General features: G+C 40.0%; 1 protein-coding gene across 8 annotated transcripts in view; it reads left to right on the top strand.

The window, feature by feature from the left end:
- HIVEP1 (HIVEP zinc finger 1) overlaps positions 1 to 16255 on the top strand; it is a 141599-nt gene that overhangs the window by 99232 nt on the left and 26112 nt on the right. For all 8 annotated transcript variants that reach the window (XM_072729140.1, XM_072729142.1, XM_072729138.1 and 5 more), the window contains 3 exons: positions 3290 to 9249; positions 12479 to 12612; positions 13317 to 13492. In XM_072729140.1, the coding sequence (XP_072585241.1) occupies positions 3290 to 9249; positions 12479 to 12612; positions 13317 to 13492 (6270 nt within the window). The remainder of the gene's footprint in view (positions 1 to 3289; positions 9250 to 12478; positions 12613 to 13316; positions 13493 to 16255) is intronic.

Raw genomic sequence — 16255 nt, 5'->3', positions numbered from 1 at the left:
TGAAAAGATAGGCCAAACACTTAGCCTTACAGAAAATATTACCTCAGAATCAAAAGTGTTTAAGCATTGAACTTAATAAGATCATAAATTTATTAAAGTGACAGCCCAAACATAGTATGAGACAATAAAATAAGATGAAATAGGAAATCTGGAACTAAGGGAACAAGATGAGAACAAAACAATATTCGCCCAAAACTAATAAATAAATTTGAAACAATAAGGAACTTAATGGCTCGAAAACTGAGTTGGTAACAAAAGGAAAAGCTTCAGATAATTCTAAAGAAGGCAAAAGAAAAAAAAAACCCTCAAAATGGAAGCAATTTAAATCATTGTAAGGGTGATCTGGTATAAAGATAATTGGTGTCTATAAGGGAGCCCAACCCAAAGAAAAATAATTGGCCAGAAAAGATCTATTTGAAGATATAATAAAAGAAAATTTTTCTGAAATGAAATGCTTCTCCTTTAGAGAAGGTCCCTGTGTTCTAGGGGAAAACAAAATATCAAAAATTGTATAGTGACAAACTCCATGCTGACTCCTAGTTATTTATAGGACTTGAGAAATAAAGAATTTTGCAGACATACAGACAGGAAAAAAGGGAAGTCACCCCAAAGAGGAGAGGCCACCAGTCAGGCTGGCTCTGAGCTTCTCCACTTCTACATCACTACCAGAAAGCAAAGAAGTATGCAGAGTTTTGAAAGAAAAAATTGATGTATTAGCACCAAGAAAGTGTTAAAATTCAACTAGAGAAACCAAGAGTAAACAACTATGCAAATTGAATGTAAATGTTATATACTTTGACAAAAGAGAGAGGAGTCGGTCTTCATTTAAAATTGATGCATGTAGTTCAGAAAATCTGTTTAAAATATGTTTTTTTTTTTTCAAAGTCTTAACTTCAGAGGAATTTTTTTAGGAAAGTAGTATCTCTATAAGGAAATACAGATTTAAGGGTAGTTTTCCTTTATTTTCACTTCAGCTTCATTTTAAGTACAGTTAAATTTTACTCTTTCTGTTTAAGACATACATAGGATGGTGTATAGAATCCCTTGAAAAGTTAGTGTGGTATTTCTGGGTGTTTTGCCTGTGGGTTGAATTTTTACATTTTCCTTTGGAGTGTAAGACATTGTTTTAATTTTTTTTTTTTTTTTTTTACAAATTACTTTGTCTAAAAATAAAAGCTTATTCCAAAAAACATGTAAAACATAACAAAGTAAACCCATCTACCAAGCAAGGATCTGTTTAGGTCCTAGATAGGGTTTGGCACAGGCAGATTTTTTAATTTTTATTTTTACTTACTTTTATTTATTTTTAAGATTTTATTTATTTATTCATAAGACACAGAGAGAGACAGAGACACAGGCAGAGGAAGAAGCAGGCTCCCTGCATGAAGCCCAGTGTGGAACTCGATCCCAGGACCCCAGGATCATGACCTAAGCCCAAGGCAGATGCTCAACTACTGAGCCACCTAGAGGCCCCATGAGCAGATTTTGTAGAAATCTCTTGTATTTCCGAATGTTCTGACAGTTTGAACTGCTGCTCCTTTGGTTTCTCTTCTGTTTTTATATGTGTTTTGACAACATAGTGGCTTTTACCTTTCTTACAACCCACCTCCATGCTTTTTGGAAATGATTGGGGAAACAACTCACCCCAGATGACGAGTATGACTTTTCTTTTCCTCCCATTTGCTTGGCATGGTTAATACGAGGCACAGAGTAAGTACATCATTAACTTCATTACATTCATCTTGGAAAGAGAAAACCAGTGGGAAACAGTTTATAAATGAGTGGATCAAAGCATAGAAGGGATTTGCTCAACATCATTTCTTATCAACAAACCTGATACTTTCCTTTCCTTATTTTTTCTTAGCTCCAATATCTTAGTTACAAGGCATCCCCCTACTTTTATTTCTCTTTTGATTATGATGGGTAAATATCTCATTAGCATGTTAGTAATGTATTTTTCGTTGTTAATCTATGACACCATATAAACTGATAATCACAGGATGACTAGGATATTTTTTATCTTATGTAAATTTTTATCTTCAGTTAATATAAAGTGGTTATTATGATGTAGGCATTTTGGTCTAATATGAATTTCAGATACATGCATTGCAACCTCTATTTGAAGATAATCAGGAATTAGAGTATTTGACTTTGGTACAAATAAATAATGTGAGCTTGAATAATTTTTTTTTGTGTACCCAAGGATCCAGCAAATGGAAACAAATGAAATTATGACAAGTAATCACTGCTCAAAAATATAATAGTTGACAGAGATTGTGAGTGGTTGATGCCATTTAAATACTGATTTACTTTCAACACAACCAGAAAAGGAGGTAGTTTCATCCTTTCCCTCCAACATTTAGCTCTATCTCCCTTCTTGTCATCAATGACAAAGAAACATAGACATTTTGTTCAGTTGGGGCACCTGAGTTGCCCAGTTAAGTGTCTGCCTTCAGCTCAAGTCATTATCCTGGAGCCCCACATTGGGCTCTCTGCTTGATGGGGAGTCTGCTTTTCCCTCTCCCTCTGCCCCACTTGTTCTCTCTCGCGCATGCATTCTGTCTCTCTCTCAAATAGATAAAATCTTTTTTAAAAAAAGAATATTTTGTTCAGTTAAAATGGTGATTTTCTTTTTAAACTAAGGGCCATTATAACATTATGACTTTTAAATTGTGTTGATGAAGAACCACAAATATGTAAGTTTTTTTACTTTCATAAAGTTTTGTTCATAGATAAAATTGCTCTATTAGCAATTCTTCATGCTTCTACCAGCTAATATCTCATGATCATCTGAGGTATGTTTCCTCTAAAAATCATTGTATAATAGCCTTTTTTCTTGTAAGAATATCAATATTGCATATTTTAAAACAATACTCTTAAAAATTTGCTAAGAAGTTTGCCTTACCCAGCATTAAAAGGTTGAATTTTCTTGCGGATGGGGCAGGTCTCAGACTGTTGTGTAGAGTCCTCGGCTGTCAATGTGAAGGGGAAGGATAATTTAGTTTTTGAAAGATCTGGTTCTCGGACCTTGGTGAGAGAGGTGGTCAAGTGAGTAACACAACATTCTGGAAATGTACACTTAGGTCTTTGTGTGATTGTTTCAATAGATTTTGATTGCCAGTATTCTTAAAGTTGCCAGAATGTTCCAATACAGCTTTATCCAAAATAAGCTTTCCTTAAACTACCTTCTTCAGTTGTCATAATGCTCTTCTGATTATATTAATTCTAAAAATATGAATAGAGTGTATATACCATTTTACCAATTGTTATTTTTAATTTGTTTTAACAGAAATCTTAGAGGCTGGCATTAAAGCAACTTCAGAGTCACTTAAAGGTGTGAAACGAAAAAAGATTGTAGCTGAGAATCACCTGAAAAAAATACCAAAATCCCCACTGAGGAATCCTCTTCAGGCAAAACATAAACAAAATACAGAAGAGTCATCTTTTGCCGTTCTTCAGAGTGCTTCAGAGTCTCACAAAAAACAGAATCCTAGTCCCGTAAAAAATGGGAAGCAGTTTACCAAACAAAACGGAGAAACACCTGGGGTAGTTGCCGAGGCCCCTAGATCCGAAGACTCTGTCTCCCCAAAGAAGCCCTTGTTTCTGCCGCACGCATCTGAACTGCGTCGATGGGGATCGGAAGGCTCTGACCCCACCGAGTTAGACTTCCTGGACACAAAATGTGACTCTGGTTCTTCGTCAAGTAAAACCAGGACTGACCACAGTGAATGTATCTCCTCCACTCGTAGTCCTACTTCTTCCTCTTACACAAACACCGCATTCGATGTCTTACTGAAAGCAATGGAGCCAGAGCTGAGCACCTTGTCCCGAAAGGGCTCGTCTTGTGCAGTTAAGATTGAAAAACTGAGACCAAATAAAACTGTACGACCCCCTTCTCAGTTAAACAACAGCTCAACGGATGCCCCAAATCAGACCCCACAAGAATTTGTTTCTGAATCACAGCCTTCTCCTTGTACCTCATACGTAGTGCATGTGTCTGCCACTCAGAAGAATGAGCAAGCCACAGTTCAGTCAATTTCTCAGTCATACCATCAACACGAACACTTTGTTTCCAAACCTAACCAACAAAATCAGCAGCTTCCAGTGTGTCCAGCTTTCACGAGGTCGTTGGCAAATCTGCAAAATCAAGAGAATGCCAAAATCGAACAGGTTTATCATATAGCAGTGACATCATCTGTGGCTCTGACCTCACCTTCCAGTAGAACTCAGGTTACTCCTCAAAACCAGCAAATGGATTCTGCTTCACCGATGTCAGTAAGTCCAGCCCATTCTACACAGTCAGCTCCCCCACCAATTTATAATTCGACTCCCGTCGCCTCTGTCGTTAACCATAGCGTGGAACAAATGTGCAATCTTCTTCTGAAAGATCAGAAGCCCAAAAAACAAGGAAAATATATTTGTGAGTATTGCAATAGAGCTTGTGCAAAGCCCAGCGTGCTTTTAAAGCACATCCGCTCCCATACCGGAGAACGACCCTATCCCTGTGTGACCTGTGGATTTTCATTTAAGACTAAAAGCAATCTTTACAAGCACAAAAAATCCCATGCACATACTATCAAACTGGGTCTTGTCTTACAACCGGATGCTGGTGGTCTGTTCTTGTCACAGGAGTCCCCCAAAGCACTTAGTATCCACTCAGACGTAGAAGACAGTGGGGAGAGTGATGACGAGGGGGCTGCTGATGAAAGACAGAATGATCTGGCCTCCATGGACCTGCAGCCTGTGCAAATAATGAAAATGATATCAAATTCCGAAGCTTTACCAAAATCAAGCTCCGTTCCAAGCAAACCAGACCACGTGGTGGGTGACTTTTCACTACAGGACAAAGCTTCAGAATCACAGGCTGTGGCAGAGTTACCAAAAGTTGTGGTCCACCCGGTCAGCGTGTCCCCTTTAAGAGTTGACAGCCCAAAGCTTACGGATTCCAAGGCTGAACTGTCTGGTGCACAGAAGCAGAAGGACCTTCAGGGAGCCAGTGTACTGTCCCACTCAGCCTGGACATCCTCCCTAGAGACTGACGAGAAGTCTCGTCAGAAAGGGGATGTGAGTCAGCCAGAAGGGAAGCAAGAACCACACATAGGAACGGTACATGCCCAACTACAAAGGCAGCAGGCTACTGACTGCCCCCAAGAGCAACAAGGAAAACTGCTGAGTCCTCGAAGCTTGGGAAGTACAGATTCTGGTTACTTTTCACGTTCTGAAAGTGCCGACCAGACAGCGAGTCCGCCGACTCCCTTTGCCAGAGCGTTACCCACCATGGAACAAGACTCAAATAAGAATAATGGGCCCTCTGCACCTCGTATCAATACACCAGCACCCTCAACTCTGTCAACAAATGAAAAAGCATTGCTTTTACCAGGTCAGATGCGCCCACCCTTGGCAACAAAAACACTTGAAGAACGGATATCAAAGCTTATCTCCGACAACGAAGCCCTGGTGGATGATAAGCAGCTGGATAGTGTAAAGCCACGGAGAACCTCTCTCTCACGACGAGGAAGTATCGATTCCCCCAAATCATACATTTTTAAAGATTCTTTTCAGTTTGATTTGAAACCAATGGGACGGAGAACAAGTTCAAGCTCTGATATACCAAAGTCCCCTTTCACCCCTACGGAAAAATCAAAGCAAGTATTTCTTCTGTCTGTACCTTCCCTTGACTGTTTGCCTATTACAAGAAGTAACTCTATGCCTACCACAGGTTATTCAGCAGTACCTGCGAGCATAATACCTCCCCCCCACCCACTGAGAGGAAGCCAGTCATTTGATGACAAAATTGGCGCTTTCTACGATGATGTCTTTGTGTCAGGACCTAACACTTCTGTACCCCAGAGTGCGCACCCCCGTACCCTTGTCAGACAGTCAGCGGTCGAAGACTCTTCAGCAAGTGAAAATCACCTGCTCGGTACTGGACAGTCCTTGGATGAGAGCTATCAAGGATGCGGTGCCACTGGTGACACTGTATCGGCAAGGAACAAGTCATTGGCACCAGGCTCGCATTTAGAAAAAAAGAAGTCCCATCAGGGGCGAGGGACCATGTTTGAGTGTGAAACCTGTAGAAACAGGTATAGAAAACTGGAGAATTTTGAAAACCATAAGAAATTTTACTGCTCAGAGTTACACGGACCAAAAACAAAGGTAGCTGTGAGAGAATCTGAACACAGCCCTGTGCCGAATAGTACGCAGCCTCAGATTCTCCACTACAGGGTTGCTGGTTCCACAGGGGTGTGGGAACAGACGCCCCAGGTTAGAAAAAGGAGGAAAATGAAAAGCGTTGGAGATGATGATGAACTTCAGCAACATGAAAGGGGGGCTTCTCCAAAAAGCTCCGAAGGCCTTCCATTTCAGAATTCTCTGGGCCCCGCTTCCACTCTGTCTAAGCATAATATTGCAATAACAAGTGACCAGCAGCACAGAAACATACAGTTGCAAACCTCCCAAATCCAGTTGGTTGCCAGAGGCCCCGAGCAGACCACAGATCCAAAGCCGTCCCCTATCTCTGAGCAACACCTTGGTTCAACTTCCCAGGACAAGACAGAGCTGAAGAGGCAAGGAACCGGGATCTCAGTGATTCAGCATACAAACTCACTGAGCAGACCCAATTCATTCGACAAGCTTGAGTCTTTTGAAAGAGGTTCCCCCATTACCTTCCAGGAGCTGAATAGAACAGGGAAGCCTGGGCCTTTGAAAGTAATAGGAATTGCCCTAGAGGAAGGCCTCCTTCCTCAGAATACACCTCACCCTCACCAGCCTGTGCTGTCATCAGATGCTCTAAGAGGAGAACTTCAGGATGGTCTGAGAAAGAGTTCAAATGAACGACATGTGCTGGGACAACCCTCCCGACTAGTTCGGCAACACAACATCCAAGTCCCAGAAATTCTAGTCACAGAAGAGCCGGATCGGGACCTGGAAGCCCAAGGCTATGATCAGGAAAAATCAGAAAAGTTCAGCTGGCCTCAGCGTAGTGAAACCTTGTCGAAGTTGCCAACAGAGAAGCTGCCACCCAAAAAGAAGAGGCTCCGTCTTGCCGAGATGGAGCATTCTTCAACAGAGTCAAGTTTTGACTCCACTCTGTCCAGGAGTCTGAGTAGGGAGAGTAGTTTATCTCACACTTCCAGTTTCTCAGCTTCATTAGATGTAGAGGATATTTCTAAAACTGAGGCTTCCTCCAAAATCGATTTTCTAAACAGAGCAGATTTTCTCATGATTCCAGCTGGCTCAAACACACTTAATGTTCCTGGAACTCACCGGGAAATGAGGCGTGCTGCCTCAGAACAGATTAGCTGCATGCAAACCTCCATGGAGGTCTCTGATTTCAGAAGTAAATCATTCGACTGTGGAAGCATAACCCCACCTCAGACAACACCACCTGTTGAATTGCAGCCCCTGAGGTCCCCTTCTGGCATGGGGGTCACCGGGCACGTGCCTCTCTTAGAAAGAAGGAGAGGTCCACTCATGCGGCAGATATCTTTGAACATAGCTCCAGATAGTCATGTGTCTCCTGTGAACCCACCATCTTTCCAAACAGTTGCTCTTCCTGGTGCGAACACAGCACCGTTTCAGGGCCCTCAGCTCACTAATGCATCTTTAGCCGAGTTTCCTGTAAATACTTTGCACTCCCAGATTCTAGTTAAGGATCAGCAAACTGAAACTTCCAGTTCCAGCTCTACTAACATCCTCCCTGTTCAACAGCTTTTTGGTATTAATTTGTTAAATCAAATCCACGCACCCCTTGGCCATCAAAACACACAGATGTCTCTGCAAGTGTCTACACAGAGTGTCAAACCAGATGCAAATCCCAGTTTATGTGTGTCTTCTAAAAGTAAAGATTGCTTTGCTCCGAAATACCAACTTCACTGTCAGGTTTTCACTTCAAGCCAGTCTTGTTCTTCTAGTCCTGTACTTTCTTTGCCAAAGCAAGTTCTTTCGGATCCAGTTGGGGCTGACCACCGTGGGACTTCATTAGCGTTACCAACCAAATTAATAGATGCCATGCCTAATTCATGTGCTCAACCCCCACTGAAGCTTGGGCCGCTCGGTGGTCAGGCACAGAAGGTGCCAACATCGTTTGCATTGCCTGTGCATCTGCAGAGTAACGTTCCAGCATACTGTTTTGCCACAGTCACACCTCTGCCACAAATCCTGGTGACACAAGATCTATCCAACCAGCCAATTTGCCAGGCTAATTGTAGCATGGTGCCAATAAGCGAAGACCAAAACTCCATGCCAAAATTGCAAAAAGATCACCAGAATGTTTTGCCAAACCCAGAGAAGGAACTTGTTTGTGAAAATGTTTTCCCAGAGATGGGCCAGAATTTTTCTCCACCAGATTCCCTGTCCATAACCCAGAAAATGTCTGTTGGTAGACTTTCCCCCCAGCAAGAATCCTCAGCTTCAAGTAAAAGGATGCTTTCCCCAGCAAATAGTTTAGATATTGCCATGGAAAAGCACCAGAAGAGAGCTAAAGATGAGAATGGGGCTGTTTGTACAACAGAGATTAGACCTTTGGAACCATTGAGTTCAAGACCTAGTGAAGTTAATAAACAGAAGAAACCTGTTTTAGTGAGGCAGGTTTGTACCACCGAACCTCTTGAAGGTGTGCTCTTGGAACAGGATATTTTTTCTCAACCTGAAATTAGTGGTGAGGCTCTTCATTTGACAGATGTTTTACCAGCTGATCATTTGTCATCCGAACACTCGAAGTCTCTAGTTACAGAACCCATAAACGAACTACAAGAATTTGAAAAGGTCAAGTCATCCACATCACTAACTCTTACAGTGAGAAATTCACCCATTCCTGCAGGTTCTCCTTCGGAATGTGTAGACAGTAACCAAGAAAGGAAGTCCCCAGGAGTTAAAACTCAGGGTGACAAAGAGAGCATCCAAGAGCAAAGTCCAGCTGCAACCAGCACACTTTTAGTGTCTGATGTGGGAGACACACAGCAGCTGTCTTTCCCCAGCCTGAAGACCTCAACCAACTTTACGTGGTGTTACTTGTTAAGACAGAAGGCGTTGCATCTGCCTCAGAATGACCAGAAAACCTCAGCCTATACTGATTGGACAGTTAGTGCCAGTAATCCAAACCCACTTGGTTTGCCTACAAAAGTTGCTCTTTCTCTCCTTAATTCAAAACAGAAGACTGGAAAATCACTATATTGTCAAGCAATAACTACCCATTCCAAATCAGATTTATTGGTCTATTCAAGCAAGTGGAAAAGCAACCTGAGCAAGGTACTTGACATATCATTTATCTTCACAAATAGTTTGTGCCGTGTCTTGGTGCCTTTAAATGTTTTAATTGGAAATTGTATCTTAATTTTGAGTGACGAATTGTGCTCTGTAAGTATAAAGTTACCCGAAAGAAAGGATGATAAGTTTACCCCGGGAGTTATACTGATAAGGGTTACAGGGAATCCTTCAGTGATTTTTATCTTGAAACATTTGAAAATAACTTGCCCTGAGCTGAGTATTTAAGTCCTTATGTGATGGTACAGATAACCATAGTTTTACTTTCATCTTTCTCTTACACTAAGTGGTAGGAGATTCCGTTTATGCTATGTCCCCCCTAGTGCAGGGGAACAGAAGTGTGACTAATCAAAGAGTGTTATATTTCACTTTGAAATATAAGCAGAGAGCCATTCACACTTACGCGTGTGTACCTGACCACTCTCTCCCCTTGCCTTGCAAGTCTCCACTCCCGCCCAGTGTTGGAATCATCTTAGTGCTAAAAGAAGAGTCACAGAATAGCTGACTCATACGCTTGATAATTAAGTTGATTTGGTCAAGATGTAGAGAGTAAGGTCATAAAACTCTACTTTGGGGTTATTTGTGGAATCAATTTGAGTAGAGTTTTTGACTTCATAAAATGGGAAAAATCACTGAAGTGAGAATAAATAAATAGGTAAGGAGATCGTATTGAACTCTGCCATTCAGAATGATGGGCAAGTGCTTGACCTCTACAGATTCACAAGCGTCTAATACAGGCTCATAGACATGTATATGCTTATCAATAAGAACGTACTTAAGTATCACAGTTACAGTAGAGGTGTATTGCACTTTTAAGAAGGAAGTCTCTAACTTTGCCAGTAGGTTGAGGAGGTGTGAATACAGGGAAGATATTCCAAAAGTAGAGATACTTTAGCTGAGTCCTTTTTAAAAAAGGAAAAAGTAGGAATTTTTTTTCAAGTGAACAAGAAGGAAAAATTTTGATAGTCCGCTGAAATGATACAGAAGTGAGAAAGCACTTGGTTTGTTTTAAGGAACCCTGAGGATTCTGCAATGGTCAGAAGGTGTTAAGTCTGAGACACCAACATGCTTTCAAGTTGGAAGTATAGGTAAAGACCAAAGAATTTGCTTGATGATGGAGATCCATTGATCCATTTTCAATGAAGAAGGGTGCATCCAAATCATTCAGAATTTAATTTTTAAATGCCCAGACTTTATGCTAGACCTACTAACTCTCAGAATCTTGAAAGACGAGACCTGATTATGAGAATTTATTTATTTATTTTTGATTATGAGAATTTAAACAGAGCTTCATGAATATTCCTGAAGTGCCTATAGAAAAGTGGCTCCCCTTCAGTACCAAGTGCTTTGGTAGAAATGCCTCCGGAATGTGTATCTAGATGTGGTGCTAGGCAATGACTTCCAGTGGAAAGTGTCGGGATTCCTAGGTGCACTGGTATGTATAATCAGTGAGCTTGCTCAGAGGGGGTGGAAGGAAGAAAGGCTCAGGATGGGTTTGGGGATCACTACTACTTAAAGGGTTGAATGGATAAAGGAAGCCCACACAGGAAACTAAAGAGATGGTTCACAGAGGAAAGAGGAGGACCAGTAGAAAGTGGGATCACGTAGCTCAAGGAGAAAATTTCAAGAAAAGCTACTCAGATGGAGAAGTCAAATATAGGTCACAAAAAGATGAAGACGAACATGGCTCCTGGACTGAGCAGTTCTAATATCGCTGGTGACTTGGGTTGTAGGGGCAGGTGGTTGTGGAGGACTGGGTGCTGGATTGACTGTTCACTCCCAACCCAGATGTTAATGTATTTATAATTCAAAATGGACAAGAAGGGACAGGTGCTGAAATGAAATGATTTCCAAGAGAAGCAAGGTATCAACAACAGACTGCACAGGTGGTCAAGCGTATAAAGACTAAGGAAGGGATAAGGATCTTGGGATGTGTAGCTCATTGGTGACTGGTGAATAGAAGCCAGATTTGACAGTAAGAAAGTGAGCGAAAGATAAGTGGGAACTAGGTATTGAAAAGAAGCTAAAAAGTAGAATTAGTGTTAACGGTATAAAGTCAGGGGAAGGGATGTGTATGCATTGCAGATTGTGGGGAACCCGATGTGTTTGCCAGGAGAAGAGGAGACCGAAGCAGTTTTGCTTGTCAGGGTCAGTGTCATTAGCTCCTCACACTAGTTTTCTGAGACACTGGGCCAGCAGCTTTGCTATACTCCTGGCCTCAAAAGGACAGGGGCTCCCCAGGGTACCCCTGCGGCTGCACAGGCTCTCCATCCATGGTGCACCACTCTCATGTCACTTGCTGGTAGTTAAGTCATGTCAATACAGAGCCCTCTGCTAGGTGCTGTGGTATTTAAAGGTTTGCAAAAATGGTCCCTTGATCAGAAAAGTCGGGCCTCACGTTGACTTTGGCCAGAGGACGGGGGTTTGAGCCTTGGCTGTTAAGCTTGACCTCAGACAAGTGACTTCACCCCGAGAGTGCCCATCCTCACTGGCTGTAACCTCCTATGCTGCCTGCCTCACCAGAGATATAAGAATGGCAGTGGCCAAGGAGAGGGAACATGTGTGACATCCTAAGGCGCTGTCACTATGAAGTCTTCATAGGAAATGCACATGTTGTTTATCACTTTGATGTTTGTTACCTACTTTCCTAGAGAATTATTACCAGGCCACAGCCTGACTTCTGACCAGTGTCTCACAGTTATCAGCATTCAGGAACTTTTGAGAAGGTAGAGGGGAACATCATTCTGGTTTAAAATGATAGGAGACAAGGAGACTGTTGGGAATGAGGCTTCTGCTTGACAGGTGCACGGTTATAGTGCGTTCAAGTTGAAGGGGATGTAGTCAGGTGTCTCGGGAGTCTAAGACATAGTTATACCATCCAAGGGAGCGAGCTCTTTCCGGTCTCCCGCAGAATAAAGAATAAAGCTCTTTAATAATTAAATTGTAGTGTGAGTGGTTGGTGAGCGGATTGCGGTGGGATTCTCAAACAACGCACAATTTCCTGGTTTGCTGTGGTGCAGGCAGAGAGCTGAAAGCTAAGGGAGGGGGAGAGAGCCAATGACCTGTAAACATGTTGAATTCCTCGAGATGCATTCCATTTAAGTTACCTACATGTACAGTTCTCTGCCATGTTCTGATTTCCAAGTGAAACATTGGCATGTTTGTGTTTCCAGTTTTATTAAATTAGTTTCTCTTTTTTTTTTTTCCCTTTCAGAGAGCATTAGGTAATCAAAAGTCCACAGTAGTTGAATTCAGCAATAAAGATGCCTCTGAAATTAACAGTGAGCAAGATAAAGAAAATTCCTTAATCAAAAGTGAACCAAGAAGAATTAAAATATTTGATGGAGGGCAAGTACAAATTTTACTTTTTAAATGTACATTTAAACGCACTTTTTAAATGTACATTTGCTTTCATGTGACTGAAGACTTACCAGTGCCAATTTTATATAAATGTTGCAAGGTTTCTCAGCTTATTAACAGAATCTTCATGGCAAAATATATGTTAGATTATCGTGTTAAATAATTCCATTCTGATCAAGAGAATATTTAGGAAACATTGTAGGTCCTAGGAAGCGGTTAAGAACTGCTTTCAGGGTAAACTCTGGGTTTCACGTGGATTTACAATAAGGAGTGGCCTGGGCAATCTGCTGTCCGATAAATTTACTGCCTATCTGATGCCTTTGTATATCTGGTAATGAGAAGAATACATGGTAAAAGCTGACTATAGTTCTGGCGAAGCCAAGAAATATTTCAATATTTACAGTTGTAACTGAATTTAATAATAAGACAACTTTTGAAAGAGTGGCTTAGAAAAAGGGAGTACTCTGCTAAAATTAAACCTAGTATCAAGATTGTTTGATTAGAATTAGCTATTGCATTTTAAGTGTTGATGCAAAAAGCTGGAATATTCTGTTACTTACATGTGCATAAAATTTGTATTGAGTATAAAGATTGTGACTTGCTGTATTTTGTAAGTTGAATTCTAATCATCAATATTTTCTCAAAGACACAGCATCCAATCTCCCTAATCATTTTTTTTTTCTTTAAATTAGATATAAATCAAATGAAGAGTATGTATATGTCCGAGGCAGGGGAAGAGGAAAGTACATTTGTGAAGAATGTGGAATACGTTGTAAGAAACCTAGTATGTTAAAGAAACACATACGGACCCATACAGATGTCCGCCCCTACCACTGCACTTACTGTAACTTCTCCTTTAAGACGAAAGGTATGAGATGACATTGCTTCTTGGTCCTTTTTATATGCGTTGAGTTAGTAGAGCTAAGATCCAACTTTACATACTCTTTGACCCAGGATGCGGTAGCTTAAAGTGACTAATATAAATACATCTTGTCAACATGGTAGTCTTATTTCTTTATCTGTCTCTAGACTTCTCAAGGAAAAAAAAATTAATTATACGCTTTTACAATATATATAATAAATACAACATTTTAAAAGGAGCAACTGCCCTTTTTCATTTTACTCCCTAAATTAGAGTTGTATAACCTGATGACTAATACGTTTCAAAAATACTTTGGGGCAGAAGAGGAGAAAGAAATTTTCATGATTACAAGTAAACTCATTTCTATGCTAAAAGATTGAAGAAAAAGTTTAAATAATAACTATAGTAAACTTATAATGATTGTGTTCATATTTTATTATCTAATTTTAGGCATGAATAGCTATTTCTCTTTTTTCCATGATGTTTTTTGTTTTTTACCCAAATTCTATTGACTTTCAGCTTCAAAAATTTCTGTTGCACTATTTAATGTGTATACAACTCAAAACTAGTCATTAAAATTATATTTAGTACTCTTTTTCTGTATTCTTCATATGTTTTTATTTAAATTGTAAGTCTTTATTATAGTTTAGGTAATTTTACCCTCTCCAGATTCCCCAGTACTAATAATGAGTACACTACTTATAAAATAATGCTCACTTTCTCCATTAGGCTCCTTGCTTATGAATCATTATATAAAAATAAGTTACTTGAGACTTTAATTTCCTATACCACCCTTTAAAAACTGAGAATCTCTCTAAAACAAAACAATGTAATCATAAAATTACCTGTTTGAAGGCGTAGTATCTGTAAAAAATACTTAATTGATAATTTTTTTACAGAAGCTTTATTTTTATCTGTTTTGAGTGAATATTCACTTTTTTCCTGATTATGTTGGCCTTCGGGTTTTTGTTTTAAAGATTGGTCAACTCTTCAGCAAAATTGATTTCATTTTTTGCTTAGTATTAATTGGCGTTTAAACAAGTTATGATGGGTAGCAATTAAGCAGCAGCTTCAAATTCACTCTCCTCGAATGCCAGTAATACCAGAGTGATAGAAATAACAGCAACAGGACTCTTCTTCAGCTCACTTTGAATGTTTCTGAATAGTTTCAAGACCTCATGAGTAATTGGGAGGTTCACCGTTGGTGGTCCTCTGATTGTGATGTGGATTCTCCTTCTGGAAATGGAGAGTGGGTTTCAGGATGCTCTTCCTGGCCTTGTGTGCAGGCTCTGATAAAAGAAAGTGCTTTGATCTCTTAACCCAATATATTGCTCTTTCACTGGTTTTGATCCTGTGATTAAGAAACCTTGGTCACTTTCCAATATGAGACCAGGAGGCCAGAAAGAAGCCAGTGTTGCTAATAAAAGGTTACCAAATACAAAGCGATGTTGCTAAATAAAAGAGGATCGAGGTAGACTGTGAAATGGGTATTTTTTTTTTGAAATGGGTATTTTTTAATAGAAGGAGGGAAAGGAATCAGGATAGTCAAAATTCATAAAAGAAGGAGAAGAAAGGGAGGAACACTTAGGCGTGGAAAACCAAATGAAACTACAGAGACTTCTTGGCAAAGAAAACTAACTACTCCGAATCACCAAATAGTAATCTTAGAGAAATAACTCAAAATGGCACTGAATCAAGTTTTAGACTGGTATTTCTTAAAAGACATGATGGAGCATAACGTCCCATGAAGAGTGAGCGAGCAGCCTTCACAGTATTCACATCTTCCACTTCTCAAACGTGCTGCTTATCTGAATTTACATTACATGTCTTGTCAGGTAATTCACTGGAATTATGTGACAATAATCATTTGAAGAAAGCAACCCTCGCTAGGGAGACTGGTGAAGAAAATACTAGAAATTCAGGAATTTCGTCTTCTCAGCATGATAGTTCTTTATTTTACGGGTCAGCTTCCTTGTAGAAGTCTGCCTTCTATGAACATCTGTGAAACAGATTCCATAGTATCTTCTTAAAGTAGCTAACTAATAAGAGACTTGATTTTGGATTAGGCTGTAGATGTTGCCCTACTTGATTTGTTGTCCTAGGCAGTGCACCTCTACTTCTCATTGGATGTGCCTGGATAGTAGGAGAAGTAGTGATGAAAAGACAATGTTATAGGAATAGGAGTATGCAGAGAGAGCAAAATGCTGCCAAATGAATGATCTGCAGTGCTAGAAAGTGATGCTTCTGATGGTAATGCTTATAAATCTCTACTTCATTTGTTCTCAGTTTATTTTATGAGTACATTTTCAAAAGGATTTTAATTGATTTGTCTTCACTGTTCTGCTTTAAAGGTCAGTCAGCAGAAAATACACAGTGAGCTTGCATCTCGGCAGAATTTACTACCATTTCTATCGCCAAAGGCTAGACTCCATATTGTAGCCATCCGAACCCAGAAACAACCTCATGTGCTTTCCAGAGGATTTAGATGAATGTTTATTAAATCTTTAAAAAATTTACTTAGTAAGTTAACGCACAAGGTTCATAGCATTTCAAGGGGATATTTGCATCTTAATATGTATATTTTGCATGTTAAAATGCAGATTGTTTTGTTTATCTTAACTTATTTAAGAAGTAGGTTAATAATAAGTAATAGTTCAAATTGTGAGAAAATGTGCTTATTAAAAGCTTATATTCCCAAATTTACCTGGTTACAATTATCCATTAACTTCTATAAGAAACAAATAACATTCTCTAGCTGTCCGTATAGGG

Source organism: Vulpes vulpes, chromosome 12 (genome assembly GCF_048418805.1).
Source record: "Vulpes vulpes isolate BD-2025 chromosome 12, VulVul3, whole genome shotgun sequence".
NCBI lineage: Eukaryota > Metazoa > Chordata > Mammalia > Carnivora > Canidae > Vulpes > Vulpes vulpes.
Note: the sequence above shows the minus strand (reverse complement) of the source record. Positions and strands in the feature narration are given on the sequence as shown.